This window comes from Camelus dromedarius, chromosome 17, assembly GCF_036321535.1.
Source record: "Camelus dromedarius isolate mCamDro1 chromosome 17, mCamDro1.pat, whole genome shotgun sequence".
NCBI classification, from domain to species: Eukaryota; Metazoa; Chordata; class Mammalia; order Artiodactyla; family Camelidae; genus Camelus; species Camelus dromedarius.
The window spans coordinates 23384091-23402388 of record NC_087452.1 but is presented as its reverse complement, the minus strand read 5'-3'; the positions used below and the strand labels follow the sequence as shown (position 1 = coordinate 23402388).

Below are 18298 nucleotides of genomic sequence, written 5' to 3'. Positions count from 1 at the left end.
CCGGGCACCCGGGGCTGCGCTCCCGGCCCCTGGCTAGTGGAGGACAGCTCCTGGCGCGCTCGGCGCTGGCCTGGGCAGGGCCTGGCCGCCCCTTCCCCCGGGTGGGGTCTCCTCCTCCTCCTCCTCCTCCTCCTGCTCCTCCTCGCCAGCTGCGCCGCCAGCTCCCATTGTTCGCCCCGCCCGCCTGGCGACGTCCCGGCGCCGCATCCTGGGCCTCCCAGGCGCACCTACCTTCTGCTGCCGGCGAGCCATGTCGGTGGGCTGCTTGGCGTTGAAGGGGTAGGCGATGCAGCGCATCACGAACACATAGAGCTGCAGCCTCTTCTTCCTCTCCTCCTCCTCCTTCTGCAGCCGCTCCAACTCCTCTTTCTCCTTCTCGCTCACCACCGACGGGCTGGGGCTGGAGGGCCGGCCGCCAGCGGCGCGGCTGCTGGGCTGCAACCCCCCGGCCCCGCTGCCGCTGCTCGGGCCGCTGCCACCGCCGCCGCCGGCGCCCACCCCGGCTCCGGCGCCGCCGCCGCTCCCCAGCCCGGCGCCGCCGCCCGAGCCCTCGCTCGTGCGGCTGGGAGACAGGCGCGCGCCGGACGCGGCCGAGCCGAGCACCTCCTTGCCGCTCTCCTCCTCCACGATCTCATCCGATTCCTCTTCGCTGGACGAAGGGTCCAGCATGGTGGAGCCTGGGGAGGAGGGCGCCTGGAGCCCCTTGCCCGGGGTGCAAAAGGTGGGGGGGGGGGGCCCTGGAAGCAGCCGGGGGTCGGCTTTCCCGGATGGGCGCTTCTTCTCAAATCAGGGAGCGAGAGCGCTGCTGCTCAGCCTCGGCCGCCGCGACTGCTTCCTCAGCCCGGCGATAGCCAGCTGGGCTCAGCCCTTCCCAGGAGCACGAGGGGAGGAGGGGTAGGGAGAGGTGCGTCCGTGGGCCCGAGGTGGGCAAGAGGGAGAGTCAATTGCGAGCCCTGAGCCCGCAGCCGGATGCCATCTGCAGCCGCTGAAGGAGGCGCCTCCAGAAAAGATGCCGAGTGTTGCAAGCTGTCGATGCAGCCTAGAGCCGAAGAGGCATCTTGCCGATTGGGGAGGGAGCGGCGCTTACGTGTTTATTGGCTTAACTCTCCCGTGTCCGCGACGTAAAGGGTGGCTGCAGAGGGCTGGAGGTGGGGGAGAACGCGTAGCGTCCCCAAAGTCCCAGAGCTTCCGTGCTGACCCTAATGCTTCCCCGTCCTCCTCACCACCTCGTCTTTGTGGGTAATTTCCTCCTCGTCCAGGTCTCCTGGCTTGGACCTCTCTCCCCCTCCCTTGGACAAAAAGTTCTTGGGGGAGGAAGAAATAGGCAAACCAGTGATGACTTCTTGCCAGCGAAAAGTGGGCTGTTGGACACAAGAAATTCAGAGGCCTAAGAGGAGGTCGGCGAGATCTTACACGGGAAAGAAAGAGGCTATTTCCTACCCCCAGCTTTCTTCATACCTGGGCCATGGGGGCAGTGGGGCTGCTCAGCGAGTTTCCCTCACCTGTGTCAACTCTGATGCCAGACATTTACTTTACGTACGCCCACGCTTATTAAAATAAACGTGAATCCAATTTTGAGCTGATTGGCGTATCGACCGTGCAGCTCAACTATTTAAGTAGAACCCCCGCCCCTGCCTGCCTTGCAAAAGCTGTGATGAACATTCTTCAATTCCAAGAACTGGTAATACTTTACGCTGAGGTGAGCCTACCAGAGAAATAGAAGCGTTCTGGTTGCTCGGCCCTTCCTCCATTCTGGCTCGCTGGAAGACCTGGGTGGAGGAGCGGGGACCCCAAGATCAAAGGCACCCTAAAAACTCAGTGCAACAACATCGAATGCGTTGCCTCTGTTGCACTCTTCCTGCTTCTCGGTTATCTATTAATTCAAAGTAGCAGATGGTGCCTGCCTTCCCCTGCACCTTTCACTTAAGCCAATAAACCCGGCGGACGGGGGAGCTGGCCAGCGTGCTGAATCTAATCAGCGACCCGCAGATGGGTTGAAAACAAACCACGCCCCACCCTTGGATCTCCGGCTATCTAGAGAACTCTCTTCCCCTACCCAACCCCATCTCCTACATTTATGTATTTTAAATGCTCTAATTATTCGTCGACACTCGTGGGAGTTATTTTTAAAGTGTAGTGTGAATTTAAAGTTTACATCACATCTGTCTTTATGTATTTTAAAATTTACCATTAGTTTTACTGTGGGCTTTGATATTCAAGGGAAGCCTTCTAGCTAGTCTGTTTGAGACCCAAAAATGAATTTAAAACATCTAGCTCCACATTCATTCCAACAATCCTGTTTAACTTTTTAAATTAAGTAATATATGTATAGCTCATACTTGACTTCACTCATCCTACTCACCTCATGATGACCAAAACTTTCATGGTCATCATGCATTCTGTATCAATTTAAGATAAGTAATCCAGTAATGTGAAAATTGTTACATCTTGGCCGTTCTCACTTTTAAATTTTTCTAAAGAAGTAAAAGATTTTCAAATTATGTTATACTGGTTTCCCTGAAACAGGAAATATAGTAGGCTAGTCAATCAATAAAACTTTATTCAACACCTTTTCACAGAGTGAACATTGTTTTAGGTGCTTGGGGTAGGTGAAATTTTTAGAAGACATTCTCTTAAAAAGTCTATAATCTCCTTTGGGAGATAACAACATAAACATGTGAAAAAGATTGACAGCATTTATTTCAAGGCACTATATCAACAAACTCAAGTTGGTAAACTGCTAAAAGCTTGCTTGAATGAAGCAGCTGGGAATGGAAAAGAATCATATACTTCTCAAATAAGAGAGTTCAAATTTAAAGAAAGGAACCATATGAATGGGTGGTCAAAAGGGGAGATATTACAAGTGGAACAAGTGATTTGGAAAGCCATCGTGATAGGACAAGGGACCAAGTAACGTACAGAGTGTTATGGAGGTGGTGTGTGGGTAGGGAAGAGGGAACTGAGGAGTGGGGAATAAAGAGCTGAGATAATAATACATTTGGCCAAATGGGGGGAGCATGTTTACCACACAAAGAAATGAATTGTTAGCTAGGGAGGGGGTGCTCTTGAAGCTCAGACAAAGCCACTTCCTAACTGGACAAATCTTCTGTAAGCAAGATAAAGCATTTAAGTGTCACTGCTAGGCACTGGTAGAGGAGTGACTATGAATTCTGTATTTAGAACCATTTAGAATTTCTCAATCGCTGTGATAAAGTTCTGTTTAGTCTTGTATTTTGCCAATTTAGAGGGAGTTTTGTGGGTTTTTTCCATTTCTACTCATTGAAACAAACTCAGTGTCTATCTTTTGTTAATCATATAAACCTATGATTTGGCTATCAAATAGGACATTGCTTAGATAAATCTAACACTTCGCAATACACCCATGAGTGTTCAATTAAAGAAACTTAAACAGATTTTACTGGAAAAACTTTTATAATTTTTTTCAAAAGGTGTATATTTCTGACTTTTAAAATGTACATTCTTTCAAAGATATTTTTTACCTTAGGGGAAAGTCAATTCATTGTCCTTGGAGATACTGTAACTCTTTGCTACTGCTGAAGATAAGATATGCTAACTAGAACTCCTTAGGCATCTAAACTAGGAGTTGTGGGTTTCCTAGATGCAAATTTGATGAACAAGGAAGAAAATAACCTAAGAACACATCCAAAGGCTCTTAACGTTTGTCTACCTTTTGTTAACATCCATCTTCTTCTTTTAAAACATATAACTCTACCATAGATTCTGATACATGTAAGTATTTATATCCTCAAACGAGCTATTTTAGGTGCTTGCATGCTTGCCCTCCACCTACAGTTCTGCTTTGTAGGAAACTTGAATAACCTTAAGGTGATGGAATAAATTTTAGTCAGCCATCTGGAGACCGTATCATAAAAGTAGAAGTTATAACATTGAATTTTTTAAATCCTACCCACTAAAGTAAAATCTAGAGGAAATGGAAATGACTTTTATAAATCAGGGTTTTATCATCTGGACCTTGATTATTTCTAGACCCCATTCTTTTCTGAAGTCTTTGCTGTGATTATAAAAAAGCCACAATTATGAGGGAATATCTGACTCACTGGCAATCAATAGACACTTTGGTGAAAAACAGTCACTTCTTCATGTCACTTTTATAACATGTTTCAATCAAATAAAACTGAGTTATTGCCCATCTTAATGTTTTTCCATGTTTGTTACTCGAGGATAGTTTGGCCAAATTAAATATATTTTTAAATCTCACAATGAATTTCATATTACCTAGAAGTAATCGTCTCATCCAATCAACATTTCTTTTATTTGTTTTTTTAATTTAAAAATAGCTCAAAAACACCAAAAAGGATAAATTTGAAGCTTACCATATCCTTAAAGTCAGGTTAAATGCTTGGGCTCTTGAACCAGGCAGTACTGCCTTAACTACTGAACAGCAGAGTTAGTCTGAGAACATTATTCAGTGACTCAGACTCAGTTTCCTGATCTGTAAAATGAGAGATGGTAGTATTCACTTCCCTTGGAATGACAAGAAAATTAAATTTTATGTTATATGAAAAGTATTTTTCAATAGATTTTAGGTTCAAAAAAAATTTTTTTTCAACTGGTGGTAGAGGGACTTGTAATAAATGAGATGACTAGAAATCGGACACACGTAATTGGAAGGAAAAGCAACATTAAAAAATCATATAACCCAACTTTCTCACACCATATACAAAAATAGACTAAAAATAGGTTTAAAGACTGAAATATAAAACCTGAAACCATAAAACTCCTAGAAGAAAACATAGGCAGTATGCACTTTAACACTGACCTTATCAATATTCCTCCTCAGGCAAGGGGAACAAAAGCAAAACTAAACAGATGGGACTACATCAAAGTAAAGGCTTTTGCACAGAGAAAGAAATTATTCAACAAAATGAAAAGGCCACCTACTGGATGGGAGGAGGTATTTGCCAATGATATGTCTAATAAGGGGTCAATACGCAAAATTTACAGAGAACTTATACAACGCAACATCAAAACAAGAACAACAACCCAACTGAGAAAATGGGCAGAGGACCTGAATAGGCATTTTTCCAAAGAAGACATACAGATGGCCAACAGGCATGTGAAAAGATGCTCAACATCACTAATTATCAGGGAAATACAAGTCAAAATCACAGTGAGATTTCACCTCAAACCTGTCAGAATGACTATTATCAAAAAGACAACAAATAACAAGTGTTGGCAAGGATGTGAAGAAAAGGGAACCTTTTGCACTGTTAGTGGAAATGTAAATTGGTGCAGCCACTATGGAAAACAGTATGGAAGTTTTTCAAAAAATTAAAAACAGAACTATCATACCACCCAGCAATTCCATTCCTGGGCATTTATCTGAAGAAAACAAAACACTAATTTGAAGATACATGCACCCCTATGTTCATTGCAGCATTATTTACAATAGTCAAGATACAGAAGCAACTAAGTGACCATTGATAGATGAATGGATAAAGCAGATATATATACAATGGACTATTACTCGGCTGTTAAAAAAATGAAATTCTGCCATGTGTGACAACAGGGGTGGATCTAGAGGGTACTGTGCTAAGTGAAATAAGTCAGAAAAAAATAAATACTGTATGAATGCACTTATATGTGGAATCTAAAAAACAAAAGGACAAACAACAAAACAGAAACAGAGTGATAGATACAGGTAGTTGTAACATAAAGAAGTAGATACTCACTATGTTGTGCACCAGAAACTAACATAGTGTTGTAGGTCAATTACACTTCAAAAACAAACAAGCAAGCAAACTCATTTTTAAAAAGATCAAATTTGTGGATACCAGAGGCAGGGGATGGGGGAAGAGGAAATTGGATGAAGGTAGTCAAAAGGTACAAACTTCCAGTTTTAAGATAAGTAAGTACCAGGAATGTATTGCATAACATGGTAAATATACTTAACACTGATGTATGTTATATACGAAAGTTGTTAAGAGAGTAAATCCTAAGAATCCTTATCCATAAGAAAAAGCATTTTTTCTTTTATTTTGTATCTATAGGAGATGATGTTCACTAAAATGATTGGGGTAATCATTGCATGATGTTATGTAAGGCAAATCATTATACTGTACACCTTAAACTTATACACTTCTGTATGTCAATTATATCTCAATAAAACTGGAAGGAAAAAGAAAAAAAAAATCACATAATCCAGAAATAGACTTTTTTCAGAAGTAGATTCTTGAATAATAGAATATTTGCTTATTTATTTAATCGACCTCTTTCTTGTTTTACAAAGCATTTTCAGGGACTTAGAAAATGTTTTTTTGTTGTTGTTTGTTTGCAAAACCTGTTGTTCATCATTACTCTTTATCATATAATTTTTGCCAAAGTCAAATGAAGCAGGTTAAGGTGGAATAAAAGCATGATCTTAAGACTAAAATAATAGAATCAAGCCACACAAAAACATCTTCTCTAAGGCCCTTCTAGGCAACAAAACAAAATGTTTTAGAATGATAAATAATACTGCTTATAGGAAGGGGTCTTGGAAAACCCCCTTATGAGTTAAAAAGATGATAAAGAAAAATGGAACGTATTTTACAATAAATATTTAACTTTTTGAAGTCCAACTAGTCACCAGGATAATCACATTTCTTGTGTATGCAATTTCTTTTAACAGAAGTGGGAGCTAGATGTGGTGTAAACTGAAATGCAGTTTATGCTGGTGTTTACATGGACAAAGTGAAGGACTGAGTCTTTGCACGGACTCTGCAATATGGAGACATGCCAGCAAATAAATGGGAAAAAAAAATACATACCTGCTGTTTCCATGTAAGATATTAGGTAGATAATGCCCCTAATTAGCCCAGTTCTCCAATTTGGCTTCCCTTGGTAAATGCCGCTACCATTGTATCTTCACCAGCTCAGAATAATTTTCCAGGTAGAGTGTCTGGTTATATTTAACTGGTGTCACAAACTGCACTGGCTTTAGACTGGGGGCTTTTTACAGATTGTAAATAGGGAGGACTGGCCTCGGTATTTTCATAATAACAAATTGATTTCAATTTCAAATAATTGAAAATAGGGAATTCCCTCAATTTAGGCTACCCTAAAACATACGGGTCTTTTGGATAGCTAGTCTTTTGGAGGAAGAAAATGAGTAAGAAAAAGAGGTTGAGAGAGGCTCGATGAATGAAGGGAGAGTAAGTTAAAATGTAAGGATGGGTCCTGATCTAGGGGTGGATACTACCATCTGGGTCACAGGTCAGTAGAGCTTAACGTATTGGGGGAAATGCTTTAAACCAGGTCTAGTCATCCACATGCCGGTACCAAAAGGGAAATTCACAGATTAAGGCCTGAGCTCTGCTCATAAGAGTGTCCCTCGTCCCCTTCCTCTTCTTCTTGGGGTGATACGGACTCTTCTACAGCGGAGGCCAGTATTCCAGCCCATTGTCCATACAAATGCCATTACCCTTCTCTTATTTTTTTCATCAGTAGGAACTTTCTAGCCAGTCTGGTTCCAAAAGAATATTTAGGGAGATGCTGACTTGCTGTTACTTTTCACTTACACATTGTACCTCACAATTTACTACGAGGAGCAATGGACTTCTGGGTTGCATCTAGGGTTGCATTATGACGGGGTTTAGTATATTCCAACCAGGTACTTATCAGTGTAAAAATCCTATTCTTTCATTGTCCTTCAACCAGTGTGGCTCTTGGGAGAAATGTACAAGGAACAATTGCAGATAAAAATCACAATGCCATTGTGATGATAACTGGGCCAGGGCTCAGTAATCCCCCAACACAGAGCTCTGATAGCACCTGAGGAAAACATACTTTTTAGGCTTTATATCCGAGCAGAAGAATCTCTGCCTTCAGCATCTAGAATTCATATTTTGATGTTTTATCACTTTCTGATCAGTTGCAAGGTATAGGAAACCGAAATAACAATCAGAACAATTTGGCATGCCAGCAAAGGAGCGAGAGGAAAAGCCTGCCCCAAGCCTGCAAGCCTTGAATCTACTCACGCCAGTCACATGGAAAAAGAGGAGAGAAGAGAGATATTTACAAGACTGCCACAGCTCTGCAGCGCACAGTGACCTGCCCACTCACTAACACGCTTCAACTGGCATACAGTATCTGATAAATCTGATTTCTATGCCCTCTTCTTGAGGAGGGGACAGAAGAAAGCCAGAAGCTTGCCTTTCTCTCTGCAAGATCATAACCCAAGCTACCACCTTTCACCAAGTGGCTCAGGCTCTCAAGATCCCTGGTTGTCCTGCAGCCAAGAATCTGGCTGAACCCCATACTTGTTTCTTAAGAGTGAGTCTCTCTCCATCAGTTGTACTTACTTGGAATTCTGGTACTCCTCTTGGCAGTATCTGTGAAGGAGATAACGAGCTAACGCACGTGTGTGCTTAGAACAAAGTATAGCCCATAGTAAGCTTCTGATAAATGCCAATGGAGATGGTGAGGGACTGTTGATAATTATTATGAAATTTTATTCCAAATAACAAGGCGAGGCCCTACTTTTTGGAAGCAGGGAGCGGGGCACAGTTTACTAAGGCCAGTGAGAAACCTCTTGCCCCTTAAGAGAAAGGCAACTTAGCATTGGAAACCCGTGGCCGACTGTGAGAGTCAGACACAGGTCTTGGAAGAAGCTGGTGGTGTGTTCTTTCAGTGTAGATTTAGTACCTGCGCCCTCTTCACCTATTCTGATATCTTAGTCTACTTTGACATTTTGAGAAGGTATGCCAGCATGAGGAAGAGAGTTAAGCAAAGGATGGGGGCAAAGTCGTGAAGCTGGAAGAGTCAGCTGGAAATCTAAGGGGAACACCTGGAGTGTGATTGGCACATCAACTATCACAGAGATACTGTTCTAACTTTTCCACACAGGGCATTACTTCACACTGTGAAAAGACCAGTGTACAGACTTTTCCTCAGACTGGTGAAAATCAATCTCCACTTCCAAACAGCTCAGCATAGGAAATGCAATAAATGTTTAAGGAATAGTCTGCACTCAAAGTCAACTCACAGTGAAGAGACTGCAAAAAGTTAGACCTAAATCATAGGTCCGTATCGGTCCTTGAACTACTATTTATACTGCACAACAAAATGAGACTCCTATGAGTCACCAAGTCACTTGTACTGTCAGCCATTAAAACAGCACATTTGCCATGCAGTGGCCATAACCTATTTGATTACTTTAGAAAAAGTGTGGAAGAGGGAGAACCCTAAGTGTATGATGATGCCTTCAGGCAATAGGTTGAGTAATCACATAAAACCGAGTCATCATTTGTTTCCCCCCTGATACATATGTATAACCTCTGGCAACTTCACAGGCAGTGGGAATGGCTTCATCATGGGGCAACTTCATCACAGGGCTCAATTATACATTCAAGGTTATTGAGTGCAACCAAGTCTTCAGTTCCCCACTGGTAATTTACTAGTTGGGGGGACGAAAGTGATGAATGTTCAAATTGTGCCCAAATTCATGATACAAAATATGCGACTTTAAAATTAATCTCTCACAGGAGTAACTGGTTATAAAAGTAAGAGAAACTGTAGCCTGTTAAGAGTTTGTTTTTATCCCCAAGTTTGCCCAGGTTAACTGGCATTTAGGTGCTAAAGGAAAAATTCTAACATCTCCACATCAACCTTATTCCATAATTACTGATATAGTTCCACAGTTAAATATTTGGTCTTTTGTCTTTTGCTATTGTTACTGAATTGATCAGGTCCTAGCCTGGGCCAATAATTCCTGTCCCAACCAGGAAGGTTCTTTTTCTGATTGGATTCACTTCAGCAAGCCAATAATGACAATGACGCAGAGACTGAAAAAGGATAGGTTTTACCCAATGGCCAAAGAATGGAGAAGAGGAACCTAGTTCACAAATCAATTTCTCAACCCAATTTGGATGGAGGCACCAAATATATAGGAGGATCAAGGTAAAAGGGAGTGAACTGGAAAGAGTGGGAGGAATATTCATGAGTTATCTGAGAACAGGGATGTGGTTTGGGTCTGGAACTTATGCATCTCCCCTTTTCAGTCCTTGTATGGGCTTTTCTGGTTGTCATGGTAACTGGCAACTGTCATGGCGCTGGTGGGTGTGTCATCTAGCATGCTAATGCATTACAATGAGAATATAATGAGGCTCAAGGTCCACTGGAAGGCAGATCCTCTGCCATCTTGGGCCTAGTTGATTCTAACTGGTTCTCATTATTTTTCTTTACAGCTTCCTCCTGAAACTTAGATAAGAATAATTGGTTGCTGTTCAAGGGAGGAGCAGGGATATGATTTTGGGGCAATAGCTCTGGTAACTCTATTTCCATAGTTTGTATATTGTCCTTTCTTTTTTTTTAATCCTTATAGACATGACTCTCTGGGTAAAACATGTCTACATACCTCTTGTTTTATTAACTGAGTTGTTTTCAGAGAGAAAAAAGAAACTCAAACCAAGAATCTAAAACACCGTATTTTGAATACAGGGTATGAGTTAGTTATGTCTTTGGAATCAGACTTGCTTTCAAATCCTGGTTCTATCAGCTGTGTGACCTGGAAAAGGGTAGTTAGTTCTTTGATCCTCAAATCTTCAACCTTAAAACTGGCAATGAAAGTACCAATAACGCAGAGGGATTTTTATGAAGAGGAATGGAATTCACGCATCTACAATGCCTTACACCATTGGTGGGCACATGCTCAGGAAATGGAAGCTATTGTCAACGTTATACAAGAATTTATATCCTGCTGAACGGAAGAACGCCAAGAAGAGAGGTGTCCAGCACTTACCCACTGCAGAGAGGACAGGTCCTGTTGGAGAAGCTTCTACAAAAATTCTTTGTTATCAAGATCTTAACCTTCCATCCCTGAATAAAGAACTTCATTTGAGATAGCTTATAAAAATACTTGAAGTTATCATTCTGTGTTTTAGCAAAATTCATCTCAGGAAGAACTTATTTGCCAAATGATCACAAAATAAGGATATTATAACCAGACTTGTAATGAGGCTGACATTCCTGGAAGAAAAAAAAAAAAAAAAAGAAAGAAAAGGCCATTCAGACATTGCTTTTTGAGGGCTCAGCTAAATAGCTTTCAGAAAGAGCCTCCATTAGCTTGTATTTGCATAACAAAATGATTGCCCCACCTTCCTATAGTCTTATTTGCAGATCCCCAAAAGAATATTTATTAAAGTCTGGATGCAATTAAACCTTTTGTGGAGTTTGTGTTTGATCATGAATAGGGGTGAGTCAGAAAGTCTGTGAACGGGACTGAAACATAAAGGCAAGTACAAGAAAGCATTCTCATCTTATATTTAGCAATAACATTCAAAGGACAAAAAAAAAAAAGAGAGACGATTTTAGTGTAAGATGAAGTTTTCCACTGAGTGCGTCCATCGCTAATCTTGGTTTCTTTGTTTATGGCTCTCATTAATTCAACTAACATATGCTGGATATTGGAATATTTGCTTGTAAAATGGGGATGGGAAAGGCAGTCCTGCCCTTACCTAATCTGTCTGGATTCTGAAAGTGCTTATGTATGGAAGGAAAATTTGGTGAGTCCTCAGATAGCAATGTGTTTCATTAACATAACAAAAAACCGTGTTTCAGATTACTGCAAAAAGATGCCATAAAAATTTAAGCGTTTACATTTCACTCTAGAAACTTAAAAAGAAGTCTGCTCTCACCTCTATTATTGTTCTGATTAAGGAATTCTTTTAAAGCAGTCTATATTTTACTACAAATCTTTCAAAGAGATGGTTCCTAAAGAGTTTACCTAATCTGGAGAGGTATTTGGCAGAGAGGGGGTCAAGCAGGGTGATTTTTTTTTTAACATAAAAAAAAGGGCTTAAACTAATCAAATAATGTGTCCATAATTCCAAGGAAACCAGAGCAGTGTTATGCATTTGGATGGTGTGACTGACTAAGAGAGACAAATCTCCTCTCACTGTGACTTTGTAGATTCACATTTCCCAAAGTAATGTTCCTGCCACCTGACCTTATTTTCTTTGGCGAAGGCAAAACAAATCAACTTGCGAGGAAAAGGAGAGGAAAACAATAACCTATGTTTTCATGTTCCTGGATTATTTGATTCCCTGGGTAGGCCTGTCTCCCTTCCTTATAATCATACCAAAATATTCATAATTTAGAAATTGGCAGGAAATGAAACTGCAATCCTTCTGTCCCTGTTGGAACATATCAGGGAATCAGGATTTTCTCTTACCCCAGAGATTCCTTTCAGCATGTGCCAATTTTTGAGCCTGGGGATGCTAAGTGACAAGAATTATATGTGAAACCTTGTAGTGAGCCAAGAGTTCTGGTGAATGTGCCCTCAAAGTGCATTCCAGGACCTCAAAGGCACTTCATTCTGCTAATTGAAATGTGGATGTGTTTTTTTTTTAACCATTGGGACCAGCATCAATTGTCATTTAAGTTACATTTTGTGAGCAGAGGCTATGCGAATCCTTATCATTTATGGATGGTAGGTAAAGGGGGTCTTCTAGTAATGCTCGCTAAGTAACTCCTGACTTTAGAGTTCAATTATTTTTACACTGGCTTAAGAAACACACCTATCTGTACCCCTTATTGAACTCCTATTATGTACCTGATTCTGGGCTCGATCCTGAGAATATGAACAATGAGTCCTGTTTTTCACTTGCAAGGAGCTCACAGTCTAGTTGGGAATATAGGCAATAAAAAAGAAAAAAAAAATGATAGTGTCCTCCAGATGGTTCAAGGATAGATCTACACGCCGTGGGTGTTACAGGACCAGTTAGGAGGAACACCTAGAGCTGGAATATGAAAGAGTATGAGGAACTAGAAAAACAGAGCTGACAATGGTTTATAGTCCAATGCGTCTGAAAGATGGAAAAATGTACCAAAGACTGTGATCTGGGGAGAATCTCTATTTTGAAATATGTCTCTGTGATAGTGTCAGAAAGGTTTTAAGGTGATACTTTTTTAAAGGAGAAGGAGGACAGAATGGGTTTTCTGGGCAGGGAGAAACAGGTAAGCAGAGGATCCAAGGCGAAGAGCAGAATGATACAGGAAAAGATCTATTCGGATGCTGGAGTCAGATGGACCTGGGTTCAAATCCCAACTCGTGTCTCCCTCAGTCACACTGAACCATGTAGAAATTTCCCAGAGCAGTTGAATCTACTCACAACCTGCTTTGTTATTCTATTTTTAATTTAGAGTTTTATATAGTTAGCTTTAGAGAAGTCTTAAGATTCAGCAACCTCTAAAATTTGTCCTATTGGGGGAGTGATGGTAAAGATCGTAATGATAACATGTTGATGATGATGATAATGGTGATGAACACGGCGTTCATCTGTGGGGTGCCTGCTTCATCTGTGCAGACACTAAGGGCTTCCTGTGTTTTCTTTCATTTTTACCAAACAAGTACCTCATGGTCTTGATTTGACCTTGTGCTATCAGATACCTCGATACCCTATAGGGTAAATAAGGTTCTAAGACGGTTTCTTGCTTGTAGTTTGGATTCCAGTCTCTATAAAGGCCATCGTTAAAGGATTTAAGAGTCAAATCCTTTCCCACAGTAACCTGACAAATATAGGTGCCTTGGGCAAGTTCCTTAATGTTTCAGGTCCCGAGGCTCCTTCACTATGGTATTTACTTCAGAGGATCATTGCAAGGATTAAGAAGTAAAACTCAGGAAACCTGTTAGAGGTCATCAAGCCATCCCCTAGTTTTTTTCTCCCTACTCCTGATGCACATAGCTACTGCCACCAAGAGCGGAGCTTAGGGTTCTCCTTTTGGCTTTTTTTTTTTTTTTTTTTTTAATCTTCTCACTTTATGGCAGGGTTCCTCAGTAAAGATATTTCACCTTGTGTGATCAGTCATCACTTTCCCACCTTAATATTGCTTCCGTGAGACACCATTCACATACCATCCTGGAGAACTCTCACCGTATCTTGTCTGCTGTCCAGAAAGCCCCTTTGGTTCAATTTGCAACTGCTAATAATTGGGTCCTCCATCTCCCGTTGATAACCTCCAGTCTCTGCTTCGCATCCTTTCCAAATTCCAGTTAAGAAAGCTTGAAGCAAACTTTTCATTTTCTCTTTGTCCTTCCCATGGGCGTTATTCAGCTTCAGAGCCCAGACAGCATGACTGTGAAATAATCACTTTCCCCATTACCAAGAATGCAGGTTATGGTCTGTAATCAAATCATTTTTACAGCACACTGCCATCTCTGGTGGCATAAGGGACAGCCCAAACTCCAAAGCCCGTAGAACAGCATTAACCACAGATTCAGGGAAAGTGACTTTGAGTTGAACTTACGAAGGAGCTTGAAGCTTCTGGAATTTTCAAGGTAAGTCTCTCCCTGTGTAGAGAGAAACTGGACCTACAGCTTTGACCATGAGGTGGGAAGGAAAGTGCGGGATTACACTTTTTCTGTCCTTTCTTTTTTTTTTTTAACCACTGCACTCCCCCAATCAAGCTTGAACACCACTCCTTCAAGTGGGGACTTCCTCTGGAGATAAAAGCCTTTAATTTGCATCTGCTTGTGGCAACTCAAAATGTCTGCTCTTACCACTGGGGCAGGGGTTTCAAATTTAGTGTGCATAAAAGATGCCTGGAAACCATCTTAAAGATGGGAATTTCTGGGCTCCATTCCCCATGTCTTCGATGTATTAAGTCTATACTGGGTTTCTGGAATATATGTTTTTGTCAGGCACCCTGGAAATAATAGGTACAAATGGTCCAAGTCCTCCCTTTGAGAAAAATCTCCTTAGGGAATTCTCATTCCTACGACACGTGGATGGAGGAGATGGGACATGGATCCCAGATTATTACTTGTCTCGGAAGTGCTGGGCAGAAAATGAAAAAAAAAAGAATGATATTTCCTTCTACATATGTAGGAAAGAGAATCCTTGAGGGAAAAACAACAGGAATGGGGTCTTAAGGACAGGTTCATTCTGAGGGAGTCAGAACGGGGAAAGACTCAAGCCCAAGAAAATGATATTGTCCACAAACCGCCACCAGTCCTGAAGGGTTTGCCTTCATCCGAAGACCTGTTTCTTCCCTCTCTTCTCTCCAATCACCTGCAGGATAATAAGCAGACACCGCTCCCAGGGAATTCCCCTGCCCTCTTCCCAGTGTCATTCTCAGCATGCCAGACCCTGCTTCTTGTTCTTGGGTTCCCGGTTTCAGTTTGATGGGAACAGGATGAGAACACCAGATACATCCCTCTCAGCAAAGTGAAGTCTGGGAGCCTCTAAAGCCTGGCCCCCTCTCCCACCTGAGGGAGGAGGAGCTGCTCACCCAGGAGAGTTGGGAAACCCGGGCTGGAGTCTCCATTCAGGATCGGAACCCCTGTGCACGGTATCCAGGCAGCTCACCATCTCGTACACCAAGGCTTCTGTATTACCATTTCAAACCACAGAAAAATGAGTCAGGGCCCAGATAAAAATTTTCTTCTGGATCCTGCTTAATGGGAAATATGTTTTAAGAAGGGAAAGCTATTTTTAAGGATTACTTTTATTAGTCTATTGATTCCAGACCCCCAGAATGGGTCAGCTCTCCTCCTGTGCTGCTGAAGGTATCTTGGAGAAGTTGTTAAATAAATGCAAAGTCACAAATGTGCCACTTGGAGCCAGGCTTCTGCTCTGCCCAGGGTAAGTGATGATTTCGTTCTTAGCCCATTTTGCTGTCAGCCTGTTTTTCATTCGCTGAGCATCTCTGACCCCTCCATCCCAGGTTAGGCAGTCAGGAGTCCCCTGCGGGACTGTCAGACTCAATCTGTGGTTATTTTTAGAATTTAAATTACATAAGCAAGGCCCTTTTGGGAATCCCTTCTTCGGGTCGGTCTCACACTGGACAACCTTAAAATTGCTGTGGCGAGCACGTGAGTGGCTTTTGCCGTTTGGTCTTTCATGGGTAAGAGCTCCAGAGGCTGCTTCCAAGGGAAGGGGAGCGCAGGTCGGCTGGCCTCCACTCCGGCAGAGTTGCTGGGAGCAACGCTCTTACCCCGAGGAAATGGCACAGGGAATATCCTGCTTGAGTTACAAGAAACAGAAACTCAACTCACACTGGTCTACAAGGAAGGGGATGTGCCGGCTCACATCCCTACCGCCCAGCAGTAACAGCTTCCGGCACAGGGGTCCAGACTCAAGAGAAGCCAGCAAGATTCAGCCCCGTTTTCTTCAGTTCTGCTTTGCTTCGGGTTGATTTTACCCCAGTTCGGGCCTTCTCCACATAACATCCTCTGGCAACCCCAGATGATGTCCTTTCAATTTAAGTCCTTTGGGGAGAAACATTCTTTCTTCCCAAGAGTTTCTCCCAACCCCAAAGTTTTGACTTGAACCTCATTGGATTGATCTGGGCCAAAAGCCACTTATGCCCCGTCACCCCAGCTAAGGGCCTGAGGGCTCCGATTAGCTGATCCCCAAAACCACGTCCCTCCTTGTAGAGTCGGACACACCCACCGAAGGACGTGAGCCGTAATGGGGAGGAGTGGTTTCCCAGCGAAAACAAGTGTTCAGTCCTCAGAAGAAACCAGTGGATCTCGGGGAAAAAAAGAAAGAAAAACTACCCAGTGCACGTTACTTGATTAGGTGACACAGATGATGACTGCGTGTTCCCCTGATGGACTTCTGGATCCAGAAGGGGCACCCACTACCCCCCGGGGCCCTGGCAATTCCACGTCTCATGAAGTCTTTGAAATACGGCCAAGGGAAGAAAATTTTAAAAGAAAACCCCACCGTGGTAACACTCGCTTATAATGCTAGAGAGTCCAGTGTTCAGGAGGCCGAGAGTGCACAAAATCTGGTCCATTCTAGCTCTGCATGTCACAAAATCTCACTCACCAAGAGGAAAAGCTGCTCTTTAGTGAGTGCCCACCATGTGTCAGGTGCTGTGCTAGGTTCTCCCCACACACAGCAAATAGTGCTGATCTATACATGCCATTTAGACCCACGCTGCTGGTCTATGCATACTGTTTAGACTCATTGGACTGGGGGCAGTGGAATGAATAAAAATCCTAAAGGCACAGAAGTGGTACAAAAGCTTCTTGAGGGCAGGGAAGATATCTTGTTCATTTCTTTATCCTTATCATCCCACTGCATTCTGGGTACTTCGTAAAGTACTTTTAAAACCCCAAATCGTGTAATCCTCACAATGCCTCTGTGAAGTAGTAACAGTCTTTAATTTCCACTTTACAGATGAGGAAACTGAGGCACAGAGAGGTTACACAGGGAGGACATGGAAGAGCCAGGCTGCAAGCTCAGGCAGTCTGACCTCAGAGCCGTTCCTGGAAATTGTACTGATTTTCATGAATGCCAGCATGGAAAGTGAGATGGAGCTCCCTGACTCACAGTTGTGACAAGAACCATACTGGGCAGCAGAGATGGTTTATACCTGCTCTGTCCAACATGGTACTGGCCACGTGCGGCTATTTAAATGGAAGTGAAATGAAATGAAGAATTAGTTCCTCACTTCACTAGTCATCTTTCAGGTGTTCAAAAGCCACACGAGGCTAGTGGAGATGTAGAACAATTCCATCCCTGCAAGAAAATTCTGCTGGGTGGCAGAAGTAAATGAATTCCAAACGGTGTTCCCCATCTTGATGTGGGGAGCCGGACTGACTGTTATCCATGGAACATCCCTACCCCTGGTGGTGGCTGCCCTCCCACGCCCCCTCCCGCCACACACTGTCTGCTCTGGGCATCTCTACAGTCACACCAGGCAGGAGTCAGTAGCCCATAAGTGCCACCCTTCCCCCAAGTTCTGCTCGGACTTTTAAGGCAGGGAATTTAGCTGCATTGTTGGAAGGAAATTCTGGCAAAGATGGGGCTGGATATAAAACTCTGGTTTGATATCCTACAAGATGCTGTGTGTGTTGAAGAGCCCCATCTTTGGAGACACACCAACCTCGATCTGAACCCCAGATCGCCGCATACCTACAACAGGACCTTAGATAAGTGACCTGAGCCTCAGATCCTCACCTGTAAAATGGGGTTAATACCACTTGCCTCCTATCCGCATTGATGTCCTTGTTAGCATCTGCTGGTGGTCAAGAACTGGCAGCTGCTCAGGTTGCTATTGTGATGATTACATACCTCAGATGATCCACAGTTCTCTGCCCTTTGGGGGTGACCAAACCAACAAGACAATACCCTGAGCCAACTCACAACAGACCAGGATCTCCTCCCTAGGTTATTTTGGGGTCAGGTGGAAATCTGTCTTGAAGACTTTGTAGCCCCCCCAAATCACTCTTTGCTCTGGAGTACATTCTTTTAGGGCAACGTGGGCCAATTGGGTCATCTTGTGATGTGTTTCTCTCTTTGTTTTATTCACTCCAAGCATGGAC

At 42.9% G+C, this 18298-nt stretch overlaps 1 protein-coding gene across 8 annotated transcripts in view; it reads right to left on the bottom strand.

Moving 5' to 3' along the window:
* Nucleotides 1–4443, bottom strand: part of CADPS (calcium dependent secretion activator) — a 418935-nt gene extending 414492 nt beyond the window's left edge. For 4 of the 8 annotated variants that reach the window (XM_064496352.1, XM_064496353.1, XM_064496354.1 and 1 more), the window contains exons 1-2: nucleotides 4356–4443; nucleotides 232–1361 (exon numbers count right to left, since the gene is read on the bottom strand). In XM_064496352.1, coding sequence (XP_064352422.1) covers nucleotides 232–669 — 438 coding nt within the window. In that variant the 5' untranslated portion in view covers nucleotides 670–1361; nucleotides 4356–4443. The remainder of the gene's footprint in view (nucleotides 1–231; nucleotides 1362–4355) is intronic. The other 4 variants (XM_064496356.1, XM_064496358.1, XM_064496357.1 and 1 more) reach the window with 1 other exon arrangement.
* Between the last annotated feature and the right edge of the window lie 13855 nt (nucleotides 4444–18298).